The 18,967-nt window shown below is 31.4% G+C and overlaps 1 protein-coding gene across 1 annotated transcript in view; it reads right to left on the reverse strand.

Annotated features, from left to right (window-relative positions):
* Positions 1–5,479: 5,479 nt before the first annotated feature.
* Positions 5,480–18,967, reverse strand: part of LOC119635240 (cadherin-related tumor suppressor-like) — a 117,190-nt gene continuing 103,702 nt past the window's right edge. The window contains exon 2 of the mRNA XM_038029921.1: positions 5,480–5,699. Within this exon, the coding sequence (XP_037885849.1) occupies positions 5,628–5,699 (72 nt within the window). The 3' untranslated portion in view covers positions 5,480–5,627. The remainder of the gene's footprint in view (positions 5,700–18,967) is intronic.

Here is an 18,967-nt window from a genome sequence, read left to right on the forward strand (position 1 = left end):
ACCTAAATATGCTTTTAAACATGCATACTTGGTAAAGATATGGAGGGAGTACTCATATGCTTCATCAGTTAACACATAGAGTTTCTTGGGTGTTTTGAAATATTTCCGTTATAAAACCTGACAAAAAAGCCAACAACAACAATAAATATCTTATCATTTACATTAATGATGTTGAATTTGTGTTGTACTTGCAAATGCTAAATTTTTTCATTTCTCGTTTTCTAACGTTTAATAAGCAAAAAAAAAAAAAAAAAAAAAAAAAAGCAAAAAAAGGCAACGAAAACGGAGAAAAACCTATCGAGAACTAATTAATGTTTACATTGCATAATTATTGGTAGTAATAATGTCTGCATGCTGTGTTATCGTTTTGGCTGCAACACTAAGTGTTATGAGAAAAAAAAAAAAAAGGTTGCTTTCATAAACAGCGTTTCATGTTCACTGTAAAATCAGAAAATATTCTAGTTTTATCATTTCGTTTGTAACCTACTAACAAGAGTACATAAAACGGTCTTATATAATGACATGTGTCCGTTGGAGCGTTTGTTTCGAACCTAAATTACGTTAAAAAGGCAGAGGATGACGCATATAGTGTTAACATGGATCCACAGCTGAAGAATGCTTCCAAAGGCACCGATTACTGGAAAAAGAAGAAACCTTAAATCGCAAAATCTTTACTCATATTGTGCCTAAATGCGTTGACCTATCCAGTTAATTAACATGACATTTACTCGGTGTAATACTATTTTCAAAAATTTATAATCTAACAAACATCAATATAAGTTCTCAAATTAATCGGTTCAAAGTACAATGTATAAATTCTCTGTATCAACCTACTCACTGACGGGCCTTTAATCTCGAAAAGTTACCTCTTAATCCTACCTATACCTATATGTTCCTCCCAAGACGATAGGTATCTCAGGAGTCGCTTCAAAACGAATCTGACTTTTCCTTTGTTACATTATTACAATTAATTAATGGCTTCTGTACTTTTTTGTCCGTATTGTTGTCTTCAATATTTTATTAATCTAATGTTAAACAGCATGCTACCGAGAGTCATTGGAACGCGAAAGGGATTTAAAAGACAATTTTCATATTCCCATATAAGAAATTAGGTTGATCACCAGCGCGGATATCGAGGCAGTGTATTCCTTCTTTAAACTTTACTATGGAAAGATCCAGAGAGAGTACAGACCATTATTTTTAGTTTAACACAAGTTTTTCTTTGCTCCGCAAAAAAGTACTAACAGAATAATTGATGAGCAAAAAATAAAAATAAAAAAATAAGAAAAAACCATGTGGGGTTAAAACATCGTACTCTATTATGATATTTACACACGCAACCAAATTAGAGTATATATGTATTTGAGTTCTTATATAAATTAGGCGTACATTTGCAAATCGATGTAGGCTGACATATCCATAGGATATGTAGGTTTCTTATAAATAAGAGAAAGCAAGCAAACTTCGGCAACACTGATTCCATCAAGCCATACCATAGACAGATCACATTCTGCAAACGAAGAAAATAAAAAAGGAAAAAAACAACAATACCGTGCTTTAGTTTACCCTAAAGCAATCGTGTTTGAGTCAAAATCGCATATTTTAAAATATTCATTCGATCAAGGCGATTAGAGTTCGTGGGCTTATGAAAAAGTTCGTGAGGATTATGGTGAAGTTGATATATCGAACTCAGCGGCACACAAATCATTTGCTTAATTTCTCTCTGAAAATTTCATTGTTAAAAGCGCATCGTTCTCTGGTCGAGCAATCGTTGATAAATTTCTTCCATTCATCGAAAAAGATCGGTACATGTCATCTTATGACATTGCTGGGAAATTGAGCATTGGCGAGTAAACAATTCGAAGCTTTTGCAAGTCTTAATATGTGAGGACAGTATTAACTAAAAATGAAAAATTTTATGGACGAAAGCGAAACAAAGTCTTGTGAGGAAAAAATACGCAATTTGAAGACTACTTCGATTCATCTAAATTGCATCCATTCCAAACAATGTACTGTGTATGCCAACCAAGACAAGGAGGAGTGCTTGTGCTCCCACAATATATATTAAATTTATATACAAACATGTAGTTTTTCTTCGTGTTCACATTGAACCTTTTTTACGACTCGCAGAAGAAGAAGAAGAACATATAGTTTTTAGGTAAAATTTTCAAGAGAGTATATATCTCATCTTAAACTGCAAAGTTCTTAATAATTATTTAATAAGTTAATGCAAGATATCAGCCTTAAAAAACTGCTCACTTCTATCATCAATGGAAGGAGAAAATTAATCCAAGTTCTGGTCTTTCCGATTGATTTGAGAATAATTATAAATACATGAAATTGGTCTTGATTTGGTTCGCTTTCACTTTAAGTATTACTCGTCTCGAGCTAGTAAGGCCACATTCCTGTTTCCATAGAAGTTGCTATGCTTACAACGCGAAAAGTAGTCTTAATTAGATTTATTTTATTAAAAGCGTTCGTTTTTATATCCACCAGCGGATGGTTAGAGATGTATTCGTTCATTTTACAACAACGTCCGCATTATCCAGAAAAGAGCTTCAGAAATCTTATAAACCATACACATCAGCTAATCGATGTAGGCATGCCCATCTGTCCATTTACGTAAATGTGTATGGCACACATCAACTCGAGAGCATAAACTAAGATACAACTTCAGATTTGACAAAAATTTTTGGAAATTCTTTACGCTGGTATGTGTTGCAAACGGGGTGAAATCGGTCAAAGGACAAGCTTTTAGTGTGTAAACTGAGAACATTTCTGTTTTCAAAAATGAAACCAGTCGTCTTTGCTCACTCGGTGCTCATTAACTCAAACAAATATCACTACAAAAACTTTCAACGTATATTCGGCGGGTGATTCCACGGTTATTGTACACAAAGGAAATCGCTACGCTCGTCTATTATTACGTAATAATGGATAGTACGTTTTCCGTTTTTTCGTGTTTTAAAGTTGTTTTCTTTTTTTTTCTTTTTTTTTTTTTTAGATAAAGGTGGTGCGTAGAGTGCGAAAGATTTGGTCGCAGCCGGTATATAATATGCCTTGTTGTTTAGTAATAAAATCGATAAAATAAAATATATTTTATAGCATATTATAGTAAAAAAACATATTATCTCTAATAAACTCTATAAGAAAATGGTAAGCAAATGACAATTTAATTAAAACTGTCGTTAAATATTAATTGCAGTCACTTACCCGTGTATGCAGTCATAGTATTATATTAATAAAAATTCAAAATCCATTAATAATTTAGATTCGTGAAAACATTCGATAATTTCCAGTAAACGTTGATATTAAATTAAAATCAAATGTATGTTATCTAATGGAGTTAAGGTGCGAATTAAACGCATTTTGAAATAATTTATGTTTTTTTTTTAATGAAAAGGTGATATAAGAAAAATATTGCTCTCAGCTTAGACTTGATCTTTTGAAACTCACTTCACATGTGTTTTATTATATATGTTCTAATGAATGCAACGGAAACATATACTACGTATTATATGGATATTTAATATAATCTAAGATTTTAGTATAACATGTAATAGGCGTGCATGCTTCTCTAATGTAACGGAATTCGAACTCGTAATATTCAAGAACTCCGACTCTCAATATTGAAGATTCATCTTAGGGAACAAGAAAACTGCAATAATATTTATAAATTTTTTTTTTTTTTTTTGAAAGTGGTGTAAGTATGTGTTTGACAAAAACTTAATTCACACAATCTAATCATTCAAACATTTGCGAAAAAAAAAATCCTACACTTTATCAATATAAATTTACGTAAGTAATGATAATAACTTTAAAGGCGATGTAAGTACAATTTCCTCAAAAACATAATATTTAGCTCAAAAATTATACAATATGTGATGCACCTATTACTACTTCGCGTACCTCCGATACAGTATGACTATATTTAAAAAATACGTTGCAATGAAAGAAACATGGGAAACGGTACACATTAATATAAAGCCGTATTTAAAACCATTTCAAAAACAAATTCATTCGATTTAATCAAAATCCCGTATTTAGTATTTCATGAATGCATGATTTCCAGACCTTGATGATTTTGATGATAGTGCAAATGCATTTGAGATGATCAAAAATATAAACATCTTTGCACTAATGCTTCAAAAACGACCGTATTCTAAATGTAAATCGATTTAATGTCGGGAAAACGTAAAATGGGTGTATCGTGCTCACAAATATTTTATCAAAGCCTATTTAATCGCGATCCTTAAATAACTTCATAACTTTACTTACATCATTTTCAAACAAAAAGGATCATGTATTACTTTCAGAGAGGATGATCTTAAAATCAACGTCCTACAATTTTATTTTGAGCATGCAGAGTCTATCAACACAGACGTTATATATATATATATAGGAACTTATGAACTTCTTATGAAATTCTCTTTCTGGCTCACCTATGCTTTGTGGAGATTTGAAAAACTGAACATGATTTTAACTAAAAAAACACACACATACGGCAATTAATCTCAAGAACCTCCGTTTGGAAAATCTTTTCCGATTTTAAGTCAAGCTATTCAAAAATCTAGCGATTTTATTTGTCCTGAACATCATCTAATGCCATTAGACGAAAGAATTAGCATCAAACTGTTTTCACTGCGTAAAGGTTTAACAGTCGGGCAGAATGAAAAGGGCTCCTTTCTCAACTGCCTAAAGTTTCGATTGTCAACCTGCCCGACGTTTGCTCTTTGTAAGATTAAATAAAAACTCTTTGATACTAATTTCACCGATTTTTTTATCTCTTTAGCTAAATGATATTTTTTTGTCCGTGCAGCTCGTTTTTGAAATGGTTCCTCTTTCCGGCAGAAAATGATTAGTATGGTTGTCATCGAACGATTACATCAATAGCCCCTAAGTCAAACTATACGTAGACTTATGTGTTAAACTCTTTTGTCCATGATAACTGTATATGTCGTAACTATATAAATTGGCCTATGGTTTTTTAGATACGATGATAATGATAAATGAAATGAAAGAGAAAATAGTAAATCAAATTCTCTCTATTGACGTTATATAAGTATAGGTACCGTTATGTAATCATATGAAATCTTTGCTACATTCAACGCATTGATAACCATGGGGTCCTTCGTAACACAGTTGCTGATAAAGCTTCAATCTCCCGAATACACGATAGCTAACAATAACGAAATACCGTGTTACGTCGTTTTGGCAACTTGAATGAATTTAAATTACATAACTATTGCTTTTGCCTTTTATATACTTGCCTCTCCGCCTATATGTATTTTCTGAAGATATGCACTGAGTTTTTTTTCCGTTTTTATTATGATTTTTTCATGCATACATAAGAAAAGGTAGTCGTCGTACATTTCATTTACAAATGTTTGTTGTGCACAAATTCGTTTTTTTCGTCTTTTTTGAATTTTCTTTGTTACATTTAAGCTGTAATGATATACATACATATATATAAAGGCGTTTTGCTTGATTTTCATTTTGCTATTTTCGTGTCAATGCCTACTACATTACAATCTTTTATAAACGCGCAGATATATGTTTTGAAGGCATAAGAAGGCATTGCACAGATCTAATAATATTAAAGAATTAAGAAAAAAAAAAAAAAAAACTTACTTACGCAGCCCCCATAAAATTAGGTATAAGCAGAAATTGTTCTTCTTAAGACAAGACTCGATACTAACCTGTAAGAAGAGAAATAAACAAATATTATAATATAACATCAGTACATACATTAAGATAATAATATGTTATTTATATCTTATCTTTAACTCAAGAATTATTTAGAATGTAATTATCAAGGCAAAATTTAATATTTAAATGTTTTACATGGACTTGTAAATGCATTTATATCATATTTGCAAATGTAATGATATCAAATACTTGCCATAACTGCATTCTTTTAATTGGACAAAAATACTACTCGGCGGATAAATACCAGTTCGCAGACTTACGTCTAGGTGATCACGATAGCATCAACTATCGGCGCACAACCTCACAGTTTTTGGTGACACTAGTTTTCTTTTCGTAAAACGATGGAAAAAAGCTGAATTTCGTGTGTAACGCTGAGCACTAAGGCAACTATAACTTGCAAATTAATGATCGGCATGTTATAAAATTTCAAGATATATCGCTTAAAGGTTGATACCTGAATAGATTGAGTAATATGTTATTTGTTAATGATTTTATATCGATATCTGCTTTAGACTCTGGCCATCTAACGAAAAATTTCAATCTTTTTTAAGACCTTGTTCTTCACTGTTTTGATTTTATTGATAAATCATTTTCAGTCTTTTGTCCTTATTTTCGAATTTTCAGTGACCTTGCGGTAATTGCATTGTACGCATCACAAGATGTTCAGATTTTTTAATATTACCACAATTCAATATTGTGACTCTTCAATCTGATTACTTTGCATCAGTACTTTAACATACAACTGTTTCGTATATCTTTTCAAAAATTCCAACACATCGTTTAGGATAACATCATCGATACTTTTGTACGTATCAATTAAAGGAAAATGTAATTTGTCAACAATTTCTAAAAGCTATTCAGACATGGGATGCGAGCTACAATTTCCGCCAATTCTCAGGCTAGCATTTGAACCATTTTCTTACCCCATTTTATATAACGATTCTCATAATAAAATTTGATCCCTAATATTATAGCATTTTGGCACAAAAATTAAACGTAAGGTATTGGAAGCACATAAGTCTATTTTTTAGACGCAACCACATCTAAGTGTTCCCAGGAAGAGTAAATCCTCTTTCGGCGTTCAAGTCAAATTTGTAGCTTTCTAGTATGAAAACAGAATTTAGCAACAAAGTCAAACTTGACAAATTCGGATCAGGCCGTTTGACCTTTTTTGTGGGTGTTCTTCAATATAACGGGTTCCATGGAAAGTATGCCTGCCTGTACATGAAAATAATGTATAATTTTTAATATCAATGACTGTATTAGACGAAACTGTGTAAAGTTTGTCGGCCAGTCTTCCTCGACCGTTCCTGGGTTTTGAAGAGAGCACTTAAAAAAAATGTAAGATATTATTCAACAAAATTGGAGGAAACCAATACTCTACTTGATGATTGGAAATAACGTTAATAAGTCTTGTGCAAACTCAAAGTTATTGTTCTACGCTTTACAAATATATAACAGAATAAACAGGAAAGAAAAAATATAACGAAACTTACATATACTTTCCGCTATAAAAACCTCCGCTCCCACCTTTTTTCACAAAAAAAAAAAAAAAAAAAACATTCAATAATGTAAAAGTATTTTTGTCAAAAACGGCTTATTATAGTGATTGTAATTAAAAAAGTAACGAGTTTTTTTTAAACCTTTTTTATATACTATACGTAACTTCTAGTCATGTATTGTAGCTTGCTTACATAGAGGGCAATAAACTCAGCACACTTTCCATCTACTATTTCATCATATTTATGACCCACTCAACATTATATCGCATTTCAGCTTTGTGCATATAATTGACACATGTGCAGCAATGCTATTTGAAAACGTTTTGCTTGACGAAAATAATAAAACTAACAACTGAGCGCGTATTTTAGCCAAATTAATATTATTATGAAAAAGTTGTAAATACTTGGAGTAAGCAATAGCAAATTACACACAAACTAATATGATTTGTTTGTCTATATTGGGAGTAAAAATTAGTTCGGTCCGTTTTTCTTGTGCGCCAAAGTCAGTTTATTTTAGGACAAAATGAATGAACAAACTAATGAAAGTCTTGTCTCAGCTCTTGACAAATTGTCGATTTCTGTCTCGGGAAAATGTCTCAGCTTTCAAGGCTATTCCCAAAGGAATCCTTGTTTATGTCCCGGGCATAAGAACCGAAACACCATTTAAGTAAAGAAAAGCTCATCTATTAAAACCCGCTTTAATCGAAAGAAGTAATGTCTGTGCTGATAAAAACGTAGGAGCTTAGCACTTTCCTGGTAAGGATTCCTAGGCGGCTTTTGCCACATGGGGCTGAAGTTCGTGATGCTGAAAATCAAGAAAATCATGGTTATTTAAATTTTGAATATTATAGCGCATCCAAGGCACAAAATAACTTATCAGCACTTTCTCTTGCATTCAAAGCATTTTTAATTGGTGTTAAAAACAAATCCGACTCAATTTGTCGAGAAAGCGTTTAAAATATCTTTGCTACGAATAACGAACGAAACTTGTCTAGGAGCAATCTACATAAAATCATTAGGAAGAGACCAACCTAATAAATTCTGTGTCTGCTCGAAACGTATCTTAGCAAATACTTGCCTTAGCAATTCGTAAAACCCGAATACGCGATAGCGGCTTTGGAAACCAAGAGCGTTTAATAATTAAAAACATCAGAAAATAGGACCTACCACTTCTAGGGTAATACGAGGGTACACTTATCGAACTGGTTATGTGGTCTTTGAACCTTCGGACTTGATTAACCGGAGTATGTGATCTGTTTTTTTTTTTGCTGCGCAATGTTTACTGTGCTTTGATGGATGAAGGATGGATGTAGTTTCCAAAGGGGAAGGGAATAAATATTTATTACAACTCGAATTTTTGTTGGCATTTGGAAATTTTGTAAGCATTTCATAAGTTTTTTTTGCTAAGTAACCTTGAAAATTGTAAACGAATCTTCAAAAGACGGACCATTAGAGGGATAATAACTGAACAGATTGTGTTATGCGATCTGTTTTACAAATAGTTGACAAATTTTATGTACCCGCTTGTGGTGCTGGCCGCAATAAAATTGAGCCATTTGTTAGAATGTGATCTGAAAATAGTAGAAATGCGTGGGTGTGTTTTAACATTTACTAAACAGTTACTTATTCTAATTAAAACTTGTTTGGTTTACATTGTAGTATCAGAATGTTTTAATTGCTTTTTATATTTGTAAAACAAAAAATTCTCTTTTTTTATTAAGATCTTTTTTTTTTTTCCTATTAAATTAATATTGTTTTTGTCATATTGTGAAAGATTTATTACAAACAAATACCTGAGATAATATTTAATGCATAATTGTTGAAGAGAATGTCTAAGCGCCTGCTGCTTTGCTTTGTAATAAATGCATAATTAAAATAAATTCTAAAGTCATGTTGATAGATGGTATAATGAGTGTTTTATTATTATAATTTTTATTTCTTTGTCTATTAATGCCAGACAGCTGAAATGTGATTATTTCGTTTAAATTGTTTTATGGTCATGATCACTTTTTTTAAAATTGGTTTTCATTTAATTTCATTTTTAAAAAGACATACTCGTAGGGCGCGAATAAACATTTTTATTTTTTTATTATATCCAAAGCATATTATAATTACAAATGAATGAATTCATTCATTTAAATACCATAAAAACGTTATTATGTTAATCAGTTGCTAATTAACCCTGCATTGGCTTTTAATATAAATCGAGTATTTACATTACTCGATTATGCAATGTATGGAGAACAATCAAGAAACGAATAAAAAGACTTTCAAGTTTAACTCACTTACGCACAGCGCAGAGACGGATTTGATGAATTTTGGGAATATTTTTTATTTATTCATTGTCTATATACTTTGTAAATAAATTAATTTATAAAAATCGTAGGCCTTCTAAGATGACAACTCTATCGCATTTGAAAGACCATTGAGGTCTAGCCTACTCATGCCGAGCGATAACATTTTTTAAATGAAAAATAAATTATATTTTTTATATTCTACACACCTTGTGGTACAAGAAGGTTTGCGCGGAAGGTTTTGAGGTAGCCCCAACTTTTATTATGCCGATCGATTCAGAATCACTTCTGAAACAATTTCAACTTGTCCGGCTGTTCACCTTGCGTTACTGCGTTCAACTGATGTAAATATTCCCCGGAGGAAAAACGCTATTAAAAATGGTTTGAATCGGACCACTCCAATCCTACAGCCATTTTACTCGTTTAGTTTCTGCATTAACCGTCCAAAAAGATCAGCAAATCCACCGATTACATATCTTCTAGGCCTTCTAATCCAATGGAGCCAAAACAAGCTGCCAGTGTTCGTCTGTCGGCTATCGATTGTTGGTAGCGCTCTGATTGCCGTAAAAATGAAAATAGAAATCTGAACCTTGAAATTTAAAATTCGAATTTTCATCTGTGAATAGATGCTTACACGCAAGCCAAACCGTGCTATATTTTAAAAGATTGATATCGATTGATATCGCGTTTAGGGATTTTAAACGTTTGATAAAGATTGGGAGGGAATCTTTGAGAAAGTTTAATGCACTCACGGTACAACCCGTACTTTGCGCGTTCGATTAACATTTGCTCTCTGCAGAAACCTCTTAGCAGTTACTTAGCTTACTTTGAAAGAGGCTCATAAAAATCGCGGCTTCAGTTTTCGCGAATTGCGAGATGTTCTATAGCGTGATGTAAAGATGAGTTCCATTATCATAATGATGCTTTTATTAATTTTTTTGTTATTATCAATTGCTTACATCAAATTCTACACGATATTTGTCTACAGTTTTTAGGATAACATGTTCGAAATATTTTTTGTATTGCTTACAGGTATGTTTTTTGGCATCCCAGACTACTATCCTAAACCGGCGACTAAGAGTAATGCCTTAATGTGTTTTAGTTTAACTATCTATGAACTATCGTTGACTAATACTATTTTATTATTAAAATTACATGAAGTTAGAATCGTGTACTGGAAACAACATCTTATATAATAGATTTTTTTAAACGACCTACATCGATCTTAAGAGATCAAAAAAAGGAAAAAGACGCAAAATCATTAGCAGAACAGCTGAAACGCCGACGATAAAGACGAAAAAGTTCCTACTTATCTATCAGTGTCTACTCTAAACAGAATGGAGCAATAATTATGCTTCAAGATTTCTTTAGCCTTATTTTGTACATCGAAAACGATAACGTCATAGCAAAGATTAGCCTATAAAAGAGTCGACAGTAAAATAATTGGTGGTTTCCAAATTTACTACAGTGTTAATTGACGAGCGTATCCGATTTCAACGCTGCGCACTAAATTGCTTTCACACAGCAGCATTTTGTGTAATTCGATCTCACAAACCGTTTCCAATTTTTTGACGCTAATTTTTAATACCCTTTGATTATATAGCAAATGTTGAGACAATCAACGGCAATGTGTTTGTTGTTGTAAACAAATACTGATATTCGCAATTTATGGCAGCGTAGGCTGATATTTGGTATATATGCTGACAAATGTAATTACTTCTGTTTGCGTGGTTTAATATCGTTTCCTACAACTGCGTTTTTTTCTTTTTTTTTTGTCTTTTTCTTACGTAGCTTTATCACTTTTCTAAAGTATCGTTTGTTATTAACTGACTTTTCTAAAAATCCATGATTTACTTCCAGTGCACCGTTAGTTCACTTAGAATAGAGTTGGATGTTAAAAGTGAATTACATTAAATCTATGGCAGTCACAATTAAAATTACATTTATTTTGATGGGGAAATAAGTTTAAAAACCCATAAATGTTTTACTTTTCCCATAGGTTTCCATGACCATTCCATTTCATTCGTTTTCTTGTGATGGATTCTTCATAGAGAAAAAGATGTATTTTGGACGAAGTTTTTTTCAGTCTTTTCCCTATAGCCGAACTGCTAAGGGCATTATAAGAGAAGTAATATCATGCTGGAGACCTTAGAGGTAAGACGTTGTCTATACTGTCTTTTCGGTTATTAGAATACACAAGAAGACTGCGAATCGGCGATTCCAAACATGGTACCACGGATGCTAGGAGCCTAAAAGAGCTGAAGGTTCGTGGAGGCTGCGGTTACTTAACATAGAGTGAATGCTTCATTTAAGTTTTTGAATACACATACACTCATTTGGAACAGCAACTATATTTTGCCGTGGTATTAGGCATTTGCATTCATTTGTCCACTTGCAGCCAAAAGAGCGGAAATGATCGTAGTTTGGTCACTTTTACAGCGGTTCCGTTTGTTTACGATTTATAAAATCTGTGAAATGTTATCTTCACAAGTATTAAGGCTGCTCAGAAATTTCAAGCAGAAGCTTAAGCTAATTGCCTCAACTAAGGTATGTTCGCCGTTAGCCAGCTAGCCGACGTATTCTCTGATGAAGGGTTCCGGTTATTTTTTTATTATCTACATGAAGTTTTTCTAGTTATTAACAACGTCCGTAGGACTGAATTCTACAAACCTCCAATATGATTTTAGTTCTACCAAAGGAAAGGCATAAACTTGACTTATTGACTTATATATTAATTGTAGAGCAAGAGTTCCTTTCATCCGTGACCTAATTAAGTATATGTATATGTCTGCAGCTTTACAAAGTATTGAGTCATAAGAACGAAATTCAATTTACAGCTAATCATCATACTGAGAATAAATGAACTTAACATAATAGTTGGGTTCAACACTTTTTAGATTACTAATATATCCATTCGATCGATATATATCTCTGCAAATGTGCAATGAAAATATTTTTGTATTCTTAACCTAAGGTTATCGATATGCAAAAGTTATCATAATTACCGAATAAGAACATCTGTTATTAATTTAAAAATCCTATCATTATTACAAAAATTATAGCAATAAAAAAATTATTGAAAATTTGCCGCTTATATGTGTAAACAGCAAATCTGATTTTAACACTAATGTTTAACTAATTTACAAATAGAAAAAAAAAAAAAATAAAAACGAGATACAATTGAACCAAAATTTTATAAGCATAAAATTTGTGTGCATACAACTGAAAATTACAAATCTTATAAATGATAAGCCTTTGGCAAAACAAATTATGAATCAATGTTTGGCGGAGGAGACAAAGAAAAAAACCTACAAGTTAAAATTTACTATTCGGCCACGTAATGGTGTGATGTCGGGTTTTTTTTTTTTTTTGTTTCATTTTTTTGTTGTTTTTTGTTTGCAAATAATGCATGAAAAATATCAAAAGTAATTTTGAAAATTTGCTATCAACAAATACGAAAAAAAAAAAAAATGTATATATGACAATTAGTGTGAAAAAGTATTGAGCCCTCTGTTAAGGCTTGCCTTTCGCAGGGACATAACGCGTATTAGAAAGAATTTTTATATAAAGACATAAGTTATGACATTAATATGATGAGCGAGGTTTCTTCAAGGCAAGCTGAAGCTTACCTTCTGAGTAGTCAAAAGGAAGGACGACGACTTGCTGTCCGAAGGTAAACTGCTTTAATGATGTGAGACTGACGCGGTATTTAGTAAGCACTAATAGTTTCCAAAAGTATATCAAATTCTAAGTAGGCTCTGCAAACTTTTTAAATAAAATCATCATATTTTATAGTAACAGTACAGTAACAATACATTTTCATTTGCAAAGGCTTGATACATTTTAGACAACCAAATATTTGTATATAATATATTTAAAAAAGCATTAAAACATTTACCATAAATTATATGCAAATGTAACAATCAAAAAAATAAAATAAAAATAAAAAAAAAAGGTATAAAAAAATCCGAATATGAAATTGGCATTCTAACTCCAAAAGCCAGATTGTTGAACCGTTTAAAGTCAATCATGGACATGTGTTAAGAAAATAACAACAATTCACTGGAACAGCAGCCAACAGAAGTATGGCTGGCTACTCCTAAACAAATGGCATTAAAAACCACAATATTTTCAATATACAAATCAAAGACCAGACAAGCTTGCCTCTATATAAAATGTGTATGCATATATATATATATATATATGTATGTATGTGTGTGTGTGTGTTGCATTTGCAAAAGTATTGTGTATGGGGCGTTTGTTGCAAAAATCTCATAAAATAGGAAATAAATGCAATATTTCCTTTAAATGCTTGCTTATGGATATGAATATGATTATGTATGACTATAACATGCACATATAAACGCACATAACAGTTATGCTGACATACGTAACTGTGGTTAATGGTTTTCATATATATGTATATATATAAAATTTCGCATAAATTTTCCATCAATCGTAGTAAATTTACTAAAAATTATTTCGCTTTTCTATACTTCTTTCTACGTCTATATCTATCTTTAAGAAGTGAGGCTTTGGCTGGCGCGCTTATAAACATGATAAATTCCAAAATTTAATCACTTTGAAAATGTACAAGATTTTGCTTTTTTTCGATTCGTTGGTGTTTGTAAATTTTCTATTTTAAAAGGTGTATTTCTTTTTTTATTTTTTTTTTTTTTTCCTGATACATTGTTGTTGTCATGCATTGCCATTTATATTTATATTCATTTCAAGGAGTAAAATATATGTTTAATTCAATATGTCGCTTGTAACACCCACAACAACAATCACTCCAGGCGTCATAAAGTCGGGATGCCTTAAGTGTATTATTTGGAAATTATAGATTCTTTATTTTTTGCTTTTTATGTCCATCCGTCCGGAACGTTCAAAGTTAGCTTTCGCTTTTGAAACTGAATTTCCATATACAACAAATGAACTTTGAATCGATAATTTCATCATTGTTACGTAAGTGGATTGCAGAGCGGCAGAGAGGCTTGCTGAGTAGATGACCTAATCGATTATCGATTGATTATTAGTACCTATTACCTATTGCCCGTACATACAACAACAACGAAGAGTCTTTATGCCTGAACGGAGGTTTAAATTTGCACCGGAGCAAGAAGAAAATTCAGAAAGTCATAACGTCTTTCATATTCATATAAACGAGCCTTTACACTAGTGGACCTTAGGTTTATTATATGACCCGATATTTGTTAAAACAACTATTTTATATATGTTCGTTGTGACGGGTGACGGGTACTTAAAATTCGTCTTAATACCTCTACATAGCTTTCTTACTTGTTTTTATATTAATATTTATTTCCAAGTTTTTTCTTTTTTTTTTTTTTTATTTGCAATTTATGAATTTTTTATTTGGTTATAAGCGGTTAAGGTTTTTTTAATTTTAAGATATATGATCAACATGTTTGCAAATAGAATTCAATTATAAATTTGATGTATGGTTATGACAATTGTTTACAATTTTTCTTCTCAAATGCATTTTTTTTTACTAACAAACTGCCAGAAGTAAAGAAAAAAAGTTTATTTTTTCTGAGTTTGTCGTAAGTTTCTTTTCATTTTAATAATAAAAAAAATCTTTTTTTTTTTTTTAAGTTTCCATTACTTGTTTGCATATCAATATTTTATTTTAACACACATATGTCTCTCATATATGTCGTAAAAGCATGGATGTTCGTGCATGTGTGCGTTCAATATCTTGAAATTCCTTTATTTTTTCTTTTAACGAAGTTCATGATTTTTATCAATAACCATACGTTATATGATTTCAAAGGCTGGTTTTGCCACATTTCTTTCTCAATTTCTTCTTCCTTTTCTTCTTGTTCTTCTCTTCTTCGTTTTCTTCGCCAACCTCAACTTTGTATATTTCACGGTTTATTTCCCGCTCATTTAAATCGTATTAAGTACTGCTTTAGCGTAATTATGTCAAAAAATTGTAATTTATATATGAAAATATTCTCACATTTCATGTCAGCATGTAAATGCATTCGAGTTTTTCAAAGATATTCAAGTATTTATATAACCATATATATCACTTATGTATTTGCCTGGATCTTAAAAAATAAAAAATAAAAAAAAATAAAAAAAAACAAAAAGCAATATTTTCATAATACACTGAGCACAAATGACGATTTTGATGATCGATTTAAAAAGAAATTCGTTCATTTATCTTTCTCAATTCGCTTTAGCTTTCTAAATACTTACCTAATATATTCTTAAATAGCAAACTTAACCTAGCTTTGTTTAATTATATCTCCTGCATCACTTGCGATACAAGAGTAAATCAAGTTTTTGCGAATACATACAACACCAACAAGGATTTGAAATGGATCCACTTTTTATTATACGAGTTGTCTGTCCGTCTGTCCATCTTGTTTTAGATGATATTAAAAATTATCTAAGAAATTGTGAAGATTGGGAAAACAAAATTTTAATTGTGTTTAATTTATTTGTTCACATATAAGCACCAACAAGTCTTTGGTTAAAATCATGGCTAACAACTATTGCTGGCCACTGTAACAATCCAAAAAAATGGAGTTTTTTGAAAGGAAGAGGAGATACATAGTAATAATCAGGGAGCTTACTGTTCTTTAGTTTACGTTTTAAAACAAAACAAATTATTTATTTTTGAAAAATATTAAAAAATGCCAGCACCGGAGCCATTCTTGGAAGGCGCTATCAATTTAAGCGGCTCTGGGGGAAGCGCGACTAAAGGATGCACATTTGAACTTAAAAAAAATCATTTAGTTTACGCTCCTATATGTACTGAAATACGTGGCAGTTTTAAAAATATTGATTTTTTCAAAACTATTTCGCTTTTTAGACCTAATTTGTAGAAAAGCATCCACGGAGAAGAAATCCAAGACCACCCAAATAATTTTTATTGTTGTTATTATTAATATTCTACATTCTCAGCAATATTTCCATATTTCTCAGCTATCGAGGCTAGCAGCAGTCCTCATACCCGGGTGCATTAAACCGGGGTTTTGGTCTCAGCTGTGTTCTATACTTTCCTCTTGGTGCTTTCGTGATTTATTTATTATATTACTATAGTAACTGTATTCACTGGTCTTGTAGAAATCCTCAGCCTTTCAGCAATTTCAATACCATCTTAAGACAATGATAAACAAAGATAAACCATATAAACAAGTCAAAGGGATGCACTTATGGTACTTTCGAAATTAAACGAAACACGCGAAACATATTATGATTAGTTGTACTGAAAATCGTGAAAGATATACCGAATAACGTCATGAACGAAGATAAAATACATAAGAAGCGAAAAAAAATATGTTTATAATCATCATAATTAATGTTATATGAGATCGAGAATTAAACTACGATGAACACTGGCGAGTGAAATTATCGGCTCTTTTTGAAACAAAAAGGAAAGTCAACTGTTTTAAATGATTAACGCAGTTTGAATAAATAATAAGTAATTTTACTTTCATTATATATATCTTTTTTACTTTCACTACTACAACATATCGACTTGTAATTAGAGAACAAGAATTTTGTATTAGGAATTAAAAAGATTTACATCTTTTCGTATCGGAATTACATTTGGCTCAGTGTACCGTCTTCCTTTTAAATGTCTAACACCCGCTTACATAATAAGACCGCAAAACATGTACAAGTGAGATAAGTTCATTCGTGTTCAGCCGAATACAGGATATCCTTCACCTCAAGCATATATATATATATATATATATATATATGTAAAAACCATAACATAATTTTTAATAGTTGTAGAAACTGATCAAGATTTAAGATTATTAAGAAGTAATGCGTGCGTATTACGGATTAATAAAAGCTTTTGAAAGAAGCTTTTTGGAAGAATCTATCGCAGAAAAACAATCATACTGAAGGTATAACCTAAGAATCAAATGAAACGGTTTAAATCCATAATGAGCAAAATGCTTGATTTTTACACCTTACCGTGCTCATGTAGTATGCTATTCAGGATAAGCATTTCTCTATGTCTTAGACTTGTCTTAGAGCTGTGTGTATTAACTTGCAACGGGAAGCGAATAGACGTATGGGCTTGGGTACATCATCTAGAAATTTCATCTCAAGCGCAGTTAACGATTTTGTTTTATAGTTTATTTAGGCTAAAGAAAGAAATTGTAAGACTAGAGCCAGTTGAGCACTAGCAACCAAAGTCTCTAGGTTCTGTTTCTTCCACACAAGAAAAACTAGGTAGCTAGTTTAGTCACATTAATAAAAGTAAATATTTTTTTGATATAATTTTCCAGATTCTCTAGACGTCCATAGGGTTAGACGTTCCGTACCTTCAAGTATTAGAAGGATGGCGGCAATTGCGAAATATACGATTAATGGTAATGGATTTTGTCCACAATTGCAAATTGGAGGAGGACATTTGCTAGGGGATTCTTGCAATAACAACACCAAGCCGAAATGTTGAAAATGCTTCGATAATTGGTTGGATATATATTTCGAAGAATTCTAAAATTTAATTCCAAGTGTTGCAAACGTTGCACTCAAATTAATGTATCTAGACTGAGAAGAGCATTTTAAAATGAACTAAAATCGAAAAATCCAAAAATTTATATAACATCAACGACAATGTACAAAAACAGCAATAACAACGACGTCACACACATTACAAAAAGTACATACAATGCATATGCGATGCAAGAAAATGCAGAAAGTAGTGAAAAGGCGCGATAGAGAGGATTCGTGAAGAAGTATTTAATGTCTTGACAGAACCATGCGTAAAATGGCAATCCGTTTCAAAAGCGTTGTGGCAGCTATACGCCCGAAAAAGTCAAACAATATGCGGCTAACACGTAACGGCAACAATGTACGAATAAAAACGAATATTGAAATGAAATAAGATCACACAGTGAGGAAATAAAGTTTTAATAAAGAAGATAACAATAACAACAACAATAATAATAACAACAACAACAATAAAAATAACAGAAAACTTGAACATAAATAAATTTTATCAAAGAAGTAAGAAAAAAAAAAAAAGATAATAAAATAAATAAATAAACCTATATAAGGTATCTTTAAAAAATATTAAGCCTTTAGAGAGATATTAAAATACGACCGTAATTGAAAATTATTATTAAGGTTTATATATAAGCTCTATACTTTTTAGACTAACTAAATATTACTTGCATGAAGGAAGAAAGAAGGAAAGAATGAAAAATCGAAACATCTTTGCAGTTGTGATGAAAACAATATTTAAGTTAAAACTAAAACCAATATATTAACATGAACTTTTGAACACATAATCAAAACGACATTTATTAAAGTTTGACGTTGAAGACCCTTTCAGAATTCGAGTACTATACTATATAAGTACAAATAACAGTCGAACTGGCATACACTTAAAAGGGACGAATTATAGTTTATTGATGTCGGTTAAGTTAACTGCAGACACAAATTGGGGAACTTCTTGTAAACGCCCAAATG

This window comes from Glossina fuscipes, unplaced genomic scaffold (genome assembly GCF_014805625.2).
Source record: "Glossina fuscipes isolate IAEA_lab_2018 unplaced genomic scaffold, Yale_Gfus_2 26, whole genome shotgun sequence".
Classification (NCBI taxonomy): domain Eukaryota; kingdom Metazoa; phylum Arthropoda; class Insecta; order Diptera; family Glossinidae; genus Glossina; species Glossina fuscipes.